The sequence below is a fragment of the Larus michahellis genome, chromosome 10 (assembly GCF_964199755.1).
Source record: "Larus michahellis chromosome 10, bLarMic1.1, whole genome shotgun sequence".
NCBI lineage: Eukaryota > Metazoa > Chordata > Aves > Charadriiformes > Laridae > Larus > Larus michahellis.
In genome coordinates this window covers 19356173-19374362 of record NC_133905.1, presented here as the reverse complement: position 1 = coordinate 19374362, position 18190 = coordinate 19356173, and the positions used below count along the sequence as shown (strand labels likewise).

Sequence of the window (18190 nt, the reverse complement as noted above, 5' to 3'; positions counted from 1 at the left end):
TCTATTCATCAATTGTTCCCTTATTCCAGCACTACCCTCACTAACAACCTTTAAATTCCTTCCTTTAATTTCCAGTCCTCCCTTGAGTCCTCTTGAGCTTGTGCCACTAAATAATTAAGGGGACTTTGAGGCAATGGCAGCATTTGAGAACCGTGGAAGATGAAGAGGCATTCTGTCAGAGGAGAGATCCACCGACAGGACAAGGAGAACGAAAAGACAGCAGTGCTAATAGGCAACCTTAAAAGACTAAGCCACCTCAAGTTCTTCCACCTTTCATTTCTCCTAAACTTACACTTTTGTTTCTCATCTCCAGAATTTCTCTAATCTTTGGTATCACTGTTCAAGAACAGTTTACAGTCTAAATATTCCACTAAGGTCTCACTCATGCTGGTAATGTTAGTATATCCTGGAATGCGACATGAACGTTTTTACACTGTTCACCCATGTTATGCACTAGTTAGTCATATGTTCCCTGTTTTACAATTGCAAAGCTATTCCTATGTCAAAGGAAACCTGTTTTCGATGTTCTGAAGAGCCATTGCCTTCAGCTATCATTATAGCTCCTTTTTTAGACAGATACACCCGTTTAGGGTCAAGAAACTTAACGGGAATTCAGTCACTTAGTTTCTTATTTTGGGAGCCACTTCCTTTGAAGGAATTCAGTCTTCAGTGGGTCTATTTCTCAAGTTTATCTTCTGCACAAAGCCAAGAGCATGCATAGTATCTATACAACGTTAAAGTCCAGTTTAGTAAGACCAAAATGTCAAATCTCAGTAAACTCCATATGGAAATAATTGCCCTAGTTAGTATGCATTAAGCACTATTCTTATTATAACTGACTATACTCTAATTGCTTGAAGAAAACAGACACATGCCACTGTGTTAAAAAAAAAACACAACTCAAATACATCATAAGAAAAACTTAAAAACCCAGTAGTTATTAATTGCCAAATGAGTGGTGGAAATTATGTTTGGGGAGGCACTGAGCACTTGATGCAATCTGACTGGCTGATCAAACTGCTGTCAGAAAGAAATAAAAATAATAATTTTCAGCTATTCTGAAAATACACAGAAACCAGTTCTCTCTTGCATAAAATTGGAGATAAGAAATGCACCAACACAGAGAAAAGGATTAACATTTTACCTTGCTGAGTTCAGACCTAAGATGCGCCACACCAGTAGCAGTATCTTAAACAAAAGCTCATTTATTCCTCTTGTTGCTACATGCTATAAACAATCTTCAATTACTCTAACTGCGCGATCTCCTCCTGTGCTAACTCGCATCATAGTGAAACCACCTCTTGTGCAGCGATAAGTCAGGTTTTACAATCACTCGCATGATTAGCAAGTGCTAAAGCTACTCAAATATAAGAAACATTGCTCTGATAAGCAAAGTCAAATAGCTGCTTGTTCTTTTACGTGAAAGGAAGAAAAATGAAAGAAGCGCAGTGTCTCGCTTCTTGGCTTCCTTGAACTGTCTGAAAAGCAGGACCATACTGAACTGATATCTGTTTCTGCAAAAAGGAAGGAAGCAATCAATGGTGTGGGACGGTACATTTTCAGCATGAAGGAAGGGGCAAACAGGGACGAAATTTACTGTTGGGTGAGCAGGAGTGGCGTTACGCCTGTGGGGAGTTTTTGTTACTGAGGTTGTTTGTTTGTGGGGCTTTTTTTGCATAACATGCGAAGATGACAACAAAGGCCTGGCAAAGAGCTTGGAGTGGATTAGTGAGCTCCCTTGTATTAACTCATTGGTGGGTTTAATTAGTGTGGGGTTGCGAGGCAAATATCCTGCCTGTGTATCAATTTATGAATGTAGGTACAGCATTAATAGATGCACAGAGCCAAAGCAAGGGTAGTCTGTAAAGAGACTACAGATCACTTTTCTGTTTGAATTCGAAACCGATGATAAAGAACACAGATTTAAAAAAAATAAAATTCTTTAACAATGTATAGGAGATCGGTTTTCTGAAGCAGAGACAGTGACGCATTAGGGCGTCAATCCCCTTAAGCAGAAACCTCACATCTTGTACCTTTCCCTTGCCTTAAATAATGGTTTTGTAGCCATTTCTCCCAGAAACAAATGCCTCTTTTACCCTCTCCATTCCAATATGCCGCAAAAAGGGAAAAGGTACAAATTTGTTCCCTTGTTTTTCTTATTTTCCTCAGTGCTTCTTATGTCCAGAGAACAAGTGGGGGAACACTGAGAAACCCCAACATTTTTACAAACATCTCAGTCCTTTCTCAAAAGCTGTATTTAACTGGGTTTTCAGAATCTAGCATTTGACTGATCACTCCTAAGAAGAAAGGTTATTTTTAAAATATATATTGGTCCCATGACATATGTGCCAGTGCAGTGAAAAGAGTCATATGGTAATGTAGACAGTCATACAATAACTTCTATTTTAGTCTTTGATCTTCTTTCAGTGTCTCCCTACGTTTCTTTCTCACTCTTCTAGTACCAAGTAAATCCCTACCTGCACACAAAATAAAAATTTGTGAACAAAAGTCTGAAAATGCTGTCACGGTGGGTAGCAGGAATAAGCTACGTAGAAAGTCCTTTCATCACGCTCAGTCCAACCATTTAAGAAATGTTGATAAGCGTGATATTCTTTAATTTCTCAAAAAAAAGTCTTTTCTTTTAATGAATACTAATACACCTGACAATAATTCTAGAATAAAATTTGAGTTGGCATATGAATATCAGAAGCATTTTAAGATGGTACCGCAAAAGCCCCATTTTTTGTCCCAGACAAATCTTGAGAATAAACTCTACGCACTGCAAGCCCGGGTCACCCAGGACAGACCTCAGAATAAGCTAGTCATTCCCCACGACAACAGAAACCTTGCCAACGTTTGGCTTCAAAATATTGCAGTCTTGCTGTGCACATCACATTTTGGGCAGTTTACTTCATCAATGCCATGTAATGCTGCATTCTTTCTACCACTGTGTGTACAAACTCTACAAGGACAATATGTTGACCAGGTGAACAGAATTACTTTAGGAATTGCTGGTATTTGACCAACATATTTTCTTAAAGCTGAAAAAAAAGGTGCTTGTTTCAAAACATTCACAAGTTAGCAGAGAAACACCATGAAAAGAGATTCCTGGGTTTGGTGGGAGGGTGGGAGAGGGAGAGGATGAGGTGACTGAACTCCAGTCTCTAAACCCTACGGTTTCCACAAGCTAATATTTGCATGAATTAACTTGGGAAACTGTCCCCTGTACCAGAGGGGGCACTGAACCAGCACAGCTCTCCAATTGCCTGTGTGGTGGCAGAGGGAAAGCCCTGGCTGTACTGCCCCGACTTGCCATTTCTGCCGCACCCTGCAAGACAGTAACAACACTAACTTCACATATGATCAGGAAAAACACAGAATTTTATTTTCATTCCATTTGCCAAATTTGTCAAAATCTTTCTCACATTTGTCAACTGCAAAAACATTACAAAATGGGTCACTATGGGGCAGCATCGTGTCCCGATGCTTTTGAGAACACCCTGTAGAAACTTTCACAAAAGGAAATAAGTTTCACAGCAGGACTTTTGAACTTCTATTTCAACCAGATGGTCTCATATTCATGAAGAAAGCACACATGTATATCAACATTTCAGTCATTCCCCACTGTCATAAATACTGTGTTGATTTCTTTCTTGAAAGAGGATTTAAGCAGTAAGAGAAAGGGCTGCTAGTGAAGTACAACTGTTCATGACACCTACGTAAGTACATGAAGAAATGTAGAAGTAAAGTCATGATCAAATGGTAAATAATGTTGGCTCCTCCTAAGAGCTGAAGTCCCTTGTAAAGGCTGCTTTGGGGAAAGATCGCAAATACTTCTAAGAAAGCTTCCTTTTTAGGAAAATATTTCAGAATGCACTTAGATACTGCATTGTGCTTTGCGATGCAGAACTCCAAGATGATAAGGCAATTTGTTTGCAGTCCATTTAGGAGTATCCTCTGTAAAAAGCTTTTCAAGTTTATTTTCTGTTAATCAGGTTTACCTTTTAGAGTTGCTAATTTTTGCTCGTCCTCTTGAAAAAAAACAAAACAAACCTAAGTCCTTAATAGCTGCTGTAAGACTGACCTAATAATAAAATCTCCCAGTGCTCCACAGAGTGAATCTTCACTTCTCAGTTTAAGCACGAGAGTAAGTCAAAGCATATGTACAGAATGATGCCGTGCCTGAATTCCCATTTATAATGTAACCCACCAGCGTATCCTAGATCCCATGGCACAGCAGTATTTGAGCAATCCATCATCGACAGGGGTCACTCCCGAACCCCTGAGACAGAACGATCACCTCTGCTGAACTTTCAGTTTGCATATTGTCTGAACAACGATTCATGCACTATTTAAAATCTTCCTTTTCAGGCAAGTGCTCATGGTGTGTGTTTGGTTTTTCCTTCTTTCTTTTCTTTTTTTATGGCAGGCCAGGAGGCAGAGGAGGGGGGTCGTTCTTTCATGAGCTGCCTTATCCAGATGATCTGCAATAACCCCAGTTTCAAAAACAAGTGAAGAAAAGTACACTGCTTTGGTTTATGGAGCGTATTTTATAAAGACGTCTTGGAGAAAAGAACACCAAATCTGTGAGGGAAATGAATCTGGCTCTGAGAAAACGGCTCCAAGCAACGCAGTTTGCTTCCCAGCAAATTCGGGCTTAAAGCTCATGAATTATTAAGTTACCACATTGGCTAGAAGCCCCGGGGGAGGATTACAGAGCTTACAGTAAAACTGTTACTGCAAACACTGGGTTTCCATAGAAACAGAAAATAGTGAAAATAAGTACCTGTCATTTCTCTCTACCACATTCAATGAAAAACCACCATAATGCTAAAAACATTATTAAAGCTTGCAGGAGAAAGGTAGCTAAGCCCCAATTACATTCTCCTTGGGTTCTCATGAGTCTGCCACGCTTGAACATTTGACACTGTCATTAGTATTTTTTTGTTATTTACATCATGAGAGGTACATATTTGTATTCCTGAAAGAAATCCTCTCCATTAGCTAGAAAAAGGTTCCATTTCCAAAAAAAGAGATGTTAGTCATATAGTGTGATTTTAACTCCTGAAAAGAAAGCCAGACCAATCCTGCCAGGTGGTTATGTGGGAAATGCTTCAACCATCACTGTAGGGAAGACTTCTAATTTTGGATTACACTTAGTTCATAGAATAACTATTTTCTCACCATCTCTAACCTGGGAGAAGGTACTGGTTCTGAGGTCTAACACAGCAGTTGTCTGATATAATTCTTGCTCTACAAACCACATATCCCCATTATTTGACTTTGCACAGGACAATTTCAGAGACGCAGAACTGTTTTTTGACAGTGAATTTTGCAACAGAAAGAGCTGGAGTATGAAGAGTAGTATTCATCACACTGGGCCTTCCTACAGACAGAAAATTACTTGCAATTGCTTTCTCTGAGCTATGTAGTTCACCTAACATTTTAGCAATGTATACTTGCATCCCGCCAGTCGCCATAGCAAATTCTCTTCTAGCTGTATGTGTTCACGATACATTTTTGTTTTCTGAGCAGAAAAAAAAAGAAGAACTTCCAATACCCACAATTAATTGATTTCTTCCCGTTAACTAAAAAATCCAAATACGGCTGCAGAAAAATCTGTATCCCTGCCTATTGCTATGTCATATGTGATCCCCAGTCCAAAAAAAAAAATTTTTGGGAAGGAAGTTGGTGAGGGTGGTAAGATTGATTTTTGTAAAAGCTCCTGCTTTATAATAGCTTCATATTAGTAATTTTATTGTACTTTCTAAAAGTTATATGTTGTATCAGAAAGGGTCTTTGTCCCCCTGCCTTATGTGTGCAGTAGACTTCAGAGACCCACGGATTTTCCCTGTTAACTAGACTGACCAGAAGGGCCATTGCTGGGGACAGGAATATTCCTTAATGTTTGCTTAGTGGATGATGTTTTTAATGAAGTTTGTCTTGAGCATGATCAAGAACTGACATCCTCCTTGTTACTATTCCTATGGATTATCTATTGCACAAGAGTCAGAAAAGTACTTTTATTGAAACATTAAAAATACCATCGGCTAAAGCATAGGAGGAACTGATGGAGGACTAGCTATCCCAACAGATCAGATTGCTAGAAAAAGAGGTAAAATTTAAACGATTTTTTTTCATGACTAAGCAGAAGAAAAACCTCATTAGTTGGTAGGCCTAATCCCTAGGAAAATTCCCTGAATATTGAAGAAGTAATTCTGAATGATACAAAGCCTTTTTTTTCCCAGTAGACAAATCATTATGCTAACAGTGAATGAGATAACTTCTCTATTTTAAAATAACTATAAGGTGGCTGCTATTAAAAACATAACAAATGGAAAGTTTAGCATGTAACTGTACAATTAAATTAAAATATAATTTTCTGCTTCCTCACATAGCAACTGGCAATAGTGGAACACGATAATATTTTAAAGCAATTATCAGGGGATAAATACACACACATTGTAACAGCAGTCCCAGAGCTATTAACCTAAAGAGAGAAGCCATGTAGAGAAAGGGATCTTAAGGTCAGTTCCATACTCTGGGAGAGAATGCAGTTAGACTGTTTTGCCACAGCTTTTAATGTGGATCTTCCCACACTAACTAACTTCATTTCTTTTTCAGCTATTCAACTTCCACCATATTCATCTACCCAGGGATGCTGTCTTCCCTTCTTCCGACCTAATTAATGCTTATCTTCCTGTTTATTTTTCACCTGTCCGTATCTTTCCCTTTGCCATTCTCAGCTACTAAGCCTCCCCCTCTACCCAAGCAGCATCTGATTTCTAGAATGCGTAGAGTTTCTACTGCTCTGGTTTGGAGCATGTGGAGTTGCTCTGTACCATGCTCATCCTGCTGTCAGTGCTTTGAGAGGGCTCAAACCCGTCACTCAGACAGAACTTGTGGAAAATTTGCTATCGCTTTTCCAGAAGTTTGCTTAGTGTTTAAAACGAAAGTTCCAGAAGATTATAATTGTCTGCATTAGGAAGTGTTACAAGAAAATTATTCAAGAAGAAATGTGTAAACATGATGTAATTTTAGCTACACTGTTCTAACATTTTTGAGCAGCTGATAGATATTCCTATTGACAGTTAAAGTCAAGAAAATATGACTAAATGACGAGAAGGACAATGGAGCTAAGTGTCATCAATAAATACACAAAGAGATGAAGATTCCTGTCAAATTTGTCAAGGTTACCTTCAGCAACTTGGTATACAGATTTGTATTCTGACATCTGAAACAGGGCTACTGTGCCAGAGAAAACTCCTACTATGGAAAAAGTGAAAATCAATTACCCTACAAGTCCATCATTTCTAAGTCCAGTGTTTCTAAGTGGTGAATTTTGTTCTACTTGAATCTAAACACAGTCACAAAGACCTTCTTTTTACAGCCCCCCTCACCCCCAGGCAGTGTTGCGAACTCATATCAATTCAATTACACTTAGGAGCAGTAATGGAAGTTTAGAAATACTGAAATAGGACAAGACTGTACAAGTGAGCCGCAGCTTGAGAAAAGTCTCCCTTTTCTAACGCGCGCACACAGAGGTCAAATCAAACTCACGGGATGAGTTACAAATGGGAAATCATTATCTACATTACTTCTGCAGTTACCACCCATGGACGACTGCAGAGCAGTACTAACAACAAAACATCGCCACTTAAATTTTTTTCATTCAGCCTTGAAAAAAAAGGAACAGATGATTTTGTTAGATGACTTCGGAATAGCTAAATCCAACTATCACGATACAGATTCACAGCATTTTTTAGTCCATAATTATGTTTCCAAATCACATTTCTCTCCCGAGAGCTGCTTTGTCAATGGCACTAAATTCTTAAGACAGAAGATGTGAGACACTGTGCTACTCACAGTCTCCCTGACATCCACCCACAAATTCAGAATATTTTCATAAAAACCATCTTTCCGTATCACCTATTAGCAATAGCATTAAAGAGCAAGGTTGTGTTTTCTCTCATTTTGCCTACTGCTTTTCAATTTTAACACAGAAATTCATTTCAAAATTACCAATTTCCTAGCTCTGTACTGAAAATTGGTAGCTGGGTAGAAGATACACTTCTACACATCTAATATTTTAAAATCATTGTGGGTCTCTGTTTTCTCACATTTCTGCACATGTTTTACCTAGCCATCTGCTGAGAAAGGACGGATTACAATTTTATCCCTCAGTGAGAAGGAAAAGAATGTGAAAAGGCATCTCAACAAACCACAATGAGCTGCTTTATAAAGGGCTAGACGTTAACCTTGTTAATACCTCCACATACTCTGAGGTAAGAACCAAAGAAGCAAGAGAAAAGAATGAGGCAAGGAAGCTGCTTCATGAACTTAAAAAGATTTTTTTTTTTAAAGGAACAAGGACTATCTCTATAATGCACCGAAACAGTATTAGTTATAAATTAACCATTGAAGGATAAAGCTTTTTTTTTAAAGGATATTGCTTCAGAGCAGACAGATGCTTCTCCCCCGTGTCTTATTGTCCTAGGCAAAGCAGAACAGTGTGAAATTTGGAATTTTAAGATAGAATCTTTGGGGGGAAAAGATTCTGCCAACATACCTTTTCCTAGTTGCAATCCGTAACCAAGATCAGCTTCCAGCATGATGCTGCTAGGAAACTACCAGCTGATATAATATAGTAGAAAAAACTTCTATCTAACAGATTAATTCTAAGAGCAGATGGGATCTTTATAAAAATTCAATCTTGTCTACTATACAACAGAGACCGCACACCATTTATGTTAATATATATATCTTTGGGTTTATTTTAGGGAAAGAGAGGGAGGGACCAAGGCAGATGATTGGCTTATAAAAATATGTATTTTGTTATTCCTTTTGTTTATTCCATACCTTCTAATTGTTTTTCATATGAGAATTTTCCTTACATTAGCGTGCAAATGGTTTAACACATATCAGTAAATCAATCTATAGTATAAAAGAATGAAGTATACGCTGGTACACACAGTATTTCACAGTTTTGGACAGGCATCTTACATTACAGCAAACATCTCTCGGGAGCAAATTATATCCTGCCCTCATATCTGAAAGTCCGAGCGCACCATATCTCCAGTCGTATGTACTGTTGTCACTTAAGTAATAAGAATAAATATAACAACAACATGGTATGTGCTCATTGTGTAAGGTTACAGTTATACAGCACAATTTAGATAAAGCCCAAAGGCACAATTTAGTATGAAGTAAAAAACCAAAAGGTGTGAAATGCTAATCAGTGCAAGTTAATAACCACCCAAATGATTACTACACTGTTACTGTGCCTTCCCTACATTCCCCTCATTGCAGTGCTTCATGCTCCCACAATTAAGCTCTCATGAATGATTTTAATTCCATCACTCTTTTTCTTTGTCTTCTCCTTAAAAAAATGAGTATTTTATTTTACAAATAAAATTATTTTAAATGATAATCAGAGGAAGAAATTCTAGTATTTCAATCTGGATGTTTCTCTTATACTGATGACAAAGAAAAAATAAAGGTCTGGAGAAAAAAAAATAGATTTAATTTAACAGTAAAATTATTGAAGGACGGATGCCTGCAAAAGGAAATGAAAGGAATGGTTTGAGAGAAGCACCAAAAAAAAAAAAAAAACACCAAAACCAAAACCCAAACGTTGAAAGGTGAAAAGCTTAGATAACTATTTGATTAGGTCCTGGAGAAACAGAATTTAAAAAAAGGAAATACGAAAAACCTCAGCAGGTAGAATATTGTGCTCTGTACTAGTGCACTCAGAGAGGCATTATGGAAATGAGACCCCTCCAGAAAAAGCGTGGGAATCTGCATACATGAGAACTAGTCACAGCTTTCAAGGTCAATGCAGCATCTTTCCTCTCATTTCACTGTACTGCAAGATAAACGGATCATCAGTGTATAGATTTATATATGCCCTTTAAACCTGATGGTCATCTATGGTTCCCAGGAATTCCCCATGCATTAAGAGCCTTAGGACTCAGCTGGGAAGTATTTAAGCAGAAGGAATATGTGGCTCTGCATTTGCAGGTGCATTTATTTCTCTGCTTCTCCATAAGAAGTTAACTCTTTCCCCCACCTCTAACTGACAGCCTTCATAAAGTCCCTCAAAGTTGCCTAGATACTACAAAACTGTCAAACAAAATAATATTGAAACACACCCAAGACAAGATCTAAACGATGCATCTATATGTGCCCTAACATGAGGAATAGACAATAGTCCTTACTAACGCTGAACAACCATCTATTTTTTTCCAGTTTTATATCCTTTCGTCCTGGATTTTTCTTCTCTTTATTTTATTAGGACAGGTCCCATATAAGATATGTCTATTACATGATTTATTATTTTTTTAAAAATATCTTTTATTTGATAAGCATCATTCCAATTGCATTTCAGTAGAAGATACAATCATTGTTTTGCCTTTACTGTAGCACTGAAAAAAATCCAAGGCATAGTTAGCATCTAGAAAATAATTAAATGGATCACTGGAAGCGGTGCCTTTTGTAATGTTATTTGATCCTTCTTATTTAATGGGGAATCACACTTACTAGAACAAACTCAATATTGTTGGGGAGTGATATAGAGAGGCTTCCAGTTTGGCCATAGATATCTGACCCAAACTCTTGATCTTCAGAGGAATTCTCACAAACCAAGTCAGACAACAATAGAGGCTCTGAAGACATCTTGATGATTTTTTCAGGATTCAGAGCATCCTAAGGATTCTCAACAGGAAAAAAAATGCAGAGAAAAAATTGACAAACCTAAACTCGTCTTTTTACGTGATAAAATAGGGAGTTGGATACAAAGTAAATTCTCTGGTGACCTTTTGATGTAGACTTATTCACTGCTACCATACTGCATATGCCATAAAACTTTCTTCTGCTGGTGGAAGACATTTCTCTTCCTCTCAGCTTCTCTGGGTGAATCATAGAATCGCTGAGGTTGGAAGGGACCTTTAAGATCATCGAGTCCAACCTTTAACCTACCCTGACAAGAGCCACTTCTAAACCATGTCCCTCAGTGCCCCATCTACCCTTTTTTTGAACACCTCCAGGGATGGTGAATCCACCACCTCCCTGGGCAGCCTATTCCAATGTTTAATAACCCTTTCAGTGAAAAAATGTTTCCTAATATCCAATCTAAACCTCCCCTGACGTAACTTGAACCCGTTTCCTCTTGTCCTATCACTTGTCACCAGGGAGAAGAGGTCAGCCCCCATCTCTCTACAACCTCCTTTCAGGTAGTTGTAGAGGGTGATAAGGTCTCCCCTCAGCCTCCTCTTCTCCAGGCTAAACAACCCCAGCTCCCTCAGTCGTTGTTCATAAGGTTTGTCCTCCAGACCCCTCACCAGCTTTGTAGCCCTTCTCTGGACACGCTCCAACACCTCAATGTCCCTCTTGTAGCGAGGGGCCCAAAACTGAACGCAGTACTCGAGGTGGGGCCTCACCAGTGCCAAGTACAGGGGGATGATCACTTCCCTAGTCCGGCTCACCACACTATTCCTGATACAGGCTAGGATGCTGTTGGCCTTCTTGCTCTCTTCCCCCTGCATACCCTACTAACAAAGTGCTGAGGAACCACACAGCCACGAAAAATGCTACAGTACTCTAGGTTTAAATATCTGCCACACTTTGGGGTGAGACAAGTTTGGATTCTGATCGCTAGCAATCACTTTCACCTAGATAGAATTCACAGATAAAATAAGATGCTTACTTAAAAACATCTGCAGTACTAAAAAAAGTGAAAATAATACAGATCCACAGAATGCACCGTGAAGCTCATATTACATATTCCCCATGGCTTTGTCAGCACCTCAGTTGGATTCCACCTTTCTTTGGGTAAATTGGAACAATAATTTCTGATAGAAATATCTTTGTTTAAGATAGTTGCTGCCTCTTCACTCCTCTTCTCTACTACCTCCCCAAGGCAAAACCCCATTTTGTATCCCATCTTTTTTTTTTGGCTCTTAGCTTAAGTAAGTTCTCGCATATTTCCCAGGGCACTACAGGTTAACGTGGGGAGGAGCGTATTACTGTACTTTCCATCCTTCATTGCTCCTCAAGTAACATTTCCAGAGTACATTTTCATTAACTTTAAACTTTTCTAGCTTTAGATTGCACATCTGTAACATAGGCTTTTTAGACACATTATGCATTTAGTATTTCTCAGAATATAACTGTATCTATCTCTTAACAAAATGCATTGGGAGCATCATACAGAGAAACACTACAGCACACAGTAGAGGAGAAAGCAGCTCTTAAACTGAGTAACATCTACCCATCCATATATAGTTTCTTAATTTGTTCTACGTGATCACTTCTGGGTAACTTTGTTATACAAGAATTGAAGAAAAAGAATGCAATATTATGAAAGATTGCCACTGAATTCCTCTGTTTCTTTGTTTTCAAAACCAAAGATAATACCATGAAGACACTGCAAATATAGTTACACAGGGTTTTTGAATTAGACAGAATGGAGTAATAAATGTTAATTTAAAGAGAGTTAATGTTAATTTAAAAAAGAGTCATACAAGCAGGAAGGAGAAAATACAACGTGCGCTATGGTGCTCACTGAGACCTTGTAAGTGAAGAACTGATAAGGCTGACGGCACAAGAGCAGCAAATTAGGAGCAACTAAACTTTTGAGTACTGCACAATGCAAACCAAAGAATGTACTTTCAATGTCTTTCTTCATGCACATATTAGAAAAAAAACAACATCAATGACACAAAATCTTAAAGAGTTTCATTACCATGTCACTGTAAATGTTCTTAGCTTCCAATCTCCACTGTAAAGTTACATCTAAAAATAGGCACAGACACCTGTTGCTACTACTACAATTGTTTAACCTGAAAATATTCATTATTTAGCCAGTGTTCTTAGTTAGTTCTTCGTCATGCCACGTCACAAATTGCCCTGCTAAGCATTTGGATCACGTTTTTCTTTGTCTTTCATTTGCTGCCAATGTACCTACAAAAGCCACGTGTGCATGTCTGTCTTTCTCTCCCTCTCCACATTCATTCTAGTTGAGCTTTTGCTTTTCAAATTCTGTCTCTGCATGACCAGGCAATTTCTTATTTCTTCCAGGTAGCTAATCTGATGCATCTGCTTGACTGTCTGCATGTCGAAATGGGCCATCCTCGTCCTCCACAGAATGCAATACAAGATCAACTGACAGCAAGAAGAGACACTGTGCACAAAGAAAGAACCAAACAAAAACCTCCAGGTAGTGGTGCATTCTGACTCAACAGACCAGTTGGAAAGATTGTAAGGCCTTCTCAGAATGCTATGTATTGAGAGGAGATCATCAGCAAACGTATGTCTTCTACAGACACCCTAGAGAAAATCGGGTCTCACAACAAAAAAGTCTTGAGTATATTCTGTATGAGAAAGGTACACGTGGACTTCCTCTGCCAAAGCTATCAACACTAACATGCATACTTATCCCACCTGCCAAGATCTCCAGCCACAAGGAGGTCTATTATAACAGGCCTGGTAAAGACACAGGAACTAGGCACATGATGGAGTTACAAGCAGAAATATGCACAACACTATTTTCCATGCATAATTACTGATTAGGCCCCAGTTTTTCAAATTAAATCACATCACATTTTCTTTTTTGTTCTATTCACTATCCATAATTAAGGAAATTTCTAGACAACACGAAACTTTTAAGTCTCAATGGAGTAAAGCAGAGTAACTGATAAAACAGTGCTAGAAAGATCTATTCTGGTTTAAGCTGCAGTCAGGATAAAAAACCTTTACATGTTTAAACATAAGTTTCATAAAGCAAAAAATCATACCGAAACTTCCTTTTTCATACTTAGCGGCTTATTTTCAGCACTTTTTTCAGCACTTCAGCACAAATTCATATCATGCTTTTGAATATGTAGTTTTTGAAGTTATGCATAATTTTATGCATTTATCAGTAAAAAAGAGCTATGGTAAAGATAGCTAAACCTCACCACTTTACTCAATTTAGTTTATTTCCACCCATCAAAAAAATGCTGCAAAAATATTTTTAAAAATAAATTAAATTTAAAAAATCTTACTCATTGCATCCTTCCAGCACAGATAATACTCTGGATCAGTTTTCTGACCAGTTTTGCAGCCCCTTCACAGTAGTTTCATCTAGTCTGCAATGATTCTCTTCTGTTGAGGCATGAGGTGCATTCCCATATAAAGAACAAAATGAGTCTGCTCTGATGTGACTTGTGCTTGACAAATCTATGTTGACTTTTACTTATTGTCTTGTTAGTTTCCAAGTGCTAATAAATAGTTTATTTGTTCCAGAAATTTTTGCATTTGTCATCTGACTGCAGTTGACCTTCCTAGGGAGACTGAGGCAAAACAGCTATTAAATATTCTAGCTTTCTTGGTAACATCTGCTGATAGCTTAATGTCCCCTTTAATCTGTTCAGTTATTTCCTGATTTTGTAGAAAAATTTTTTTTGCTGCTAAAGCACTGTAGAATTGGTTTTCTTGGTCCTTGATGTCCTTTGCTAATTGCATTTTTCTGCAAGATTCTGTCTCTTCCCATCCCTGTCTGTGCAATTTCATTAGTTTCCCCTTTTTTTATATTTCTTTCCAGACTCTATTTCACCAAAGAGTACGTGATACAGACTTCTAGTTGTTGCCAAATATATTAAATTTTTCCTTCATATTGAAACAATTTGCTTTTATGCTCTTCAATAGTATTGTTAAGGAAGTAACAACAAATTTATTTCCTCCATATCAATTTAACTATCTTTTTTTGATACTTATTGACACCTGATTTATTGAAGTTCACCACCTTTACGTTAACATTTTCTTTCTTTCCTTTTCTAGTTACTGTGAACTCTACCATTTCATGATCATTCATCCCAAGATGTGCAATGGGGCTGTATCTCTCCATTGGCTGTAATCAAAACCAAATCAATTTTCTCATTGTTTTTTTGCCAGCTTCCACATGGCAAGCAAGCTGAAATATTAAAAGTTTAGTAGCAGAGGTTTTTTTGCTAATGTATTTTCATGTATAAATATGGGACCATTTTTGCAACAAAACGTACAGACTTCCATCCCTTTTGGTCTGAGCCATTACGTAATACTCAGACTGACGGGTTGTTTCTGTTGTGGGCTGAAACAAGTTACTAGGCAGACATTCATTGGTCCAGTTCTATTTACTTACAAATATTTCTTTTTAAAATTCTCTGAGTAAAAATTAAGTCACTTTTTCCTTTTTTTTACCTCTAGGTCTTACCCCTCTGATAGCAGCATTGTTATTCTTGTTATCTGTATCTCTCCACTGTCATCTTTTGTCTGCTTCTCATTTTCAGACAGCACAAACCATGAAACACCGGATTATACTGCACCGAATTATTTGTACCCAGAACCTGGGAATACATCTCAAACTGTATTGCAGCTGGCGCTCCAGCCTCCTGATTGCTAATGCATAATTGGTACGTGCTATTACTTCAGCTCTTGAAAAACACTGGAACTTTCACTGATTCGTCACTTAACCTGACTGCGAAAGAACTACTGCAACCAACAGGTTCAATGAGGTTTGTAGTCTCCTATGTGTCCAAAGCACTAACACTGAAAGCCAGTCAACCTCCAGCGTGAGCTGTTTGGATAAGAAATTTGTCAACCTCAAAACCATTTCAGAAAAGTCCTTTTCATTTAGAATGCAGCGTGCAGAAGCTTTCCTTGGTTTTTTACCTTAATGTACTATTTCCTAAGGCATACAGAAAAGGAAAGAAATTTAATCTTTTAAAGTAGATATAAAAACATGATTCTACATTTGTAGCAGTGTGTTTGTCTGTTTTTTGTTTTAAGTTTCTTTTCTAAAAAAGAGCTCAGCCTCATTACACGCTTCTTCCCCACGCCTCTTTGGAATGTAAGAAAATGTAAAAATCACGCTGTTTTCACTGCAGCAAATCACTGATGCATAATATGAAGAGCTAAGTAATAACAACTGTTTGCATATGAAAGCATTATTATATATATTTAAATCTTCCTGAACCACTCTTTGTACTTTTTCTCATTGTAACTATTTCCTTTTTATCATCACTGGCAAAACCCCCTCTTAAGGCTTTCCCACTCAGCGTTTACATACTATGCAAACTGCAGTCCCAGGCAATTCATCTCCTTTTGAAGCAGTTTCTGAGGCTGTCCACAGTCATGGCAGCAGCTTGTCCCTTCTTCTTCCCCGTAGCTTTCCTCATCTAAATGATTCGATATTTTATGCCTTTTTTGTATGAACTAGTTAATTGTGAGTACTCTCATTCTGTTTTGACTTACGATTTGCACCTTTCCCTCATAACAGTTATATTCTGTTAATTCTCTTGATAGAGGAATTAAAGGTATGTCCTCCTAACTACATCAGAAGAAGCATCTCTCACTTAGTGGGGATGAAATAAACATGATGTAGTATCAGATTAGGCATTCTTACCATATTCTGCAAAATGATCTTTAATTTGCCTAACTAAACGGTGGCAAACACATGTTTATAAGATGCAATCAAGTCGTTAGAGCTTTCTAATATGGATCACTTTTTTTAGTGGGATGTATTCTGAAGAGCTACAAAACCGTTGTCACTTTACTCTGAACCTTCTTGGATGAATATTATTCACATAATAATATTCTTCCAAAGACAGGAAAGAACATTTTGGGGTTCATTCCTCGGTTTGGAACGAATCTAAATCTAATTTGCTGAAAACTAGGGACAGTTTTGACCACAGTAGCAAATATGGTCTGGGCCAACTGTCAGGATGTGCCTTAATCCCAACTCAAAAAAATCCCACAAACGTGTTGTACTTTACATCAGACCAAGCTACACTTACTTGATTTCCGAGGCACAATGCATATGTTTATATGTATATACGTAGAATACGCTTCTATATATTCTGATATTTTCAAAACACGTGCTTGTAAATGGAAATACTGCACATTTCATATTCGCTAGCATTAGTACCATTTACCTCAAGGTACTGAGCAGCACAGTTGTCCAGCCTAGACACAGGGATGAATATGAATACTTCAGTTTATATTGATAGCAGAGTAATGAAAACAAGCAATATTGCAAGACGCTTGTAAGGCAAGGAGTGGATGAGAGTTCAAGAGCCTCAATTCAACACCCGAACACACAGCAGTCCTCTTTTCACAACAGTCACACAGTGTGGGCCTGCCACTATTAGCACGTCTTAAATACCAGCCCTAAGGCGGCAGCTACTGTCAGTAATGCATGGAGGTCGAGTCAGAAACCTCAACAAAATTCAACTATTCTGCGCCTTTAATGCTTTGCTTATATGTAAGCACTAAATTTCCTATGCAATGGTTACTATTACTGATATTCTCATGTATGCATTGCAGGCCTGTCAACTTCTGATTTATCAGCTTTCTCCTTTCAGTTGTGTCACAAGAACAGCTCACATGGTTTTTTCCTCATGTATTTGCTTTCCTAGGAAGCTTTTTAGTTATTTGGCACATTCCTACCTGATCTGCTTGCCTTCTCGAACATCATACAATGAAAAAAAGACATCTGTGTCTTCTCCAATCGTATTGTAGGTGAAGCTCTTTAGACTGAGGAAGAAGTGATGAGGCACTGGCATACGGCAAGCTTCCCCATGACGCTGACGAATTGTATCCACCTGATTAAAAACAATGAAAATAATTTTCACTGCTTCACAAATAAAGGACTTGTGACCAACTTGATAATTTTAACAGATTCTGCTCTCCTTTCTGCATCAAGTAAAAGCTTAATCTCAAATATATTCTACCTTAGACATATGTGACAGATTGTTTTCTTCCTCTATTTCTTCCACGTTTAACTTAAACAGTTTGAGAAACCACAATAACCACATAAATATGAGACAAATGGTTTATGCATTTGAAATCTATTTTTATCAAATAAACCAAATCAATTCTATTTCTCAGATGTTGCGTTGATTCTGGTACTGAAAATGAACTATAATAAGATGGTGCTAGAGTGGTTCTTGATGATTTCCATTTAAAGCAGACGAAGTTCAAAGCATCTTTAAGAATAACATTTCTTTTCAGCAGCTGTAATTCATTTATGGAGGTTATTCAGAACCTGCTTTACAGGCTAATATGCCCTGCAGGTATAACAAAAAAATCTTAACAATAGTTGATAACACGAGCAACCAATGAAGTCAAACAGCAGAAAGGTTTACATTTTGACTCATTATATCAAGACCTATTT

The 18190-nt window shown here is 37.8% G+C and overlaps 1 protein-coding gene across 23 annotated transcripts in view; it reads right to left on the bottom strand.

Annotated features, from left to right (window-relative positions):
• DOCK3 (dedicator of cytokinesis 3) overlaps window positions 1-18190 on the bottom strand; it is a 220321-nt gene that overhangs the window by 112430 nt on the left and 89701 nt on the right. For all 23 annotated transcript variants that reach the window (XM_074603250.1, XM_074603258.1, XM_074603251.1 and 20 more), the window contains one exon: window positions 17464-17618. In XM_074603250.1, the coding sequence (XP_074459351.1) occupies window positions 17464-17618 (155 nt within the window). The remainder of the gene's footprint in view (window positions 1-17463; window positions 17619-18190) is intronic.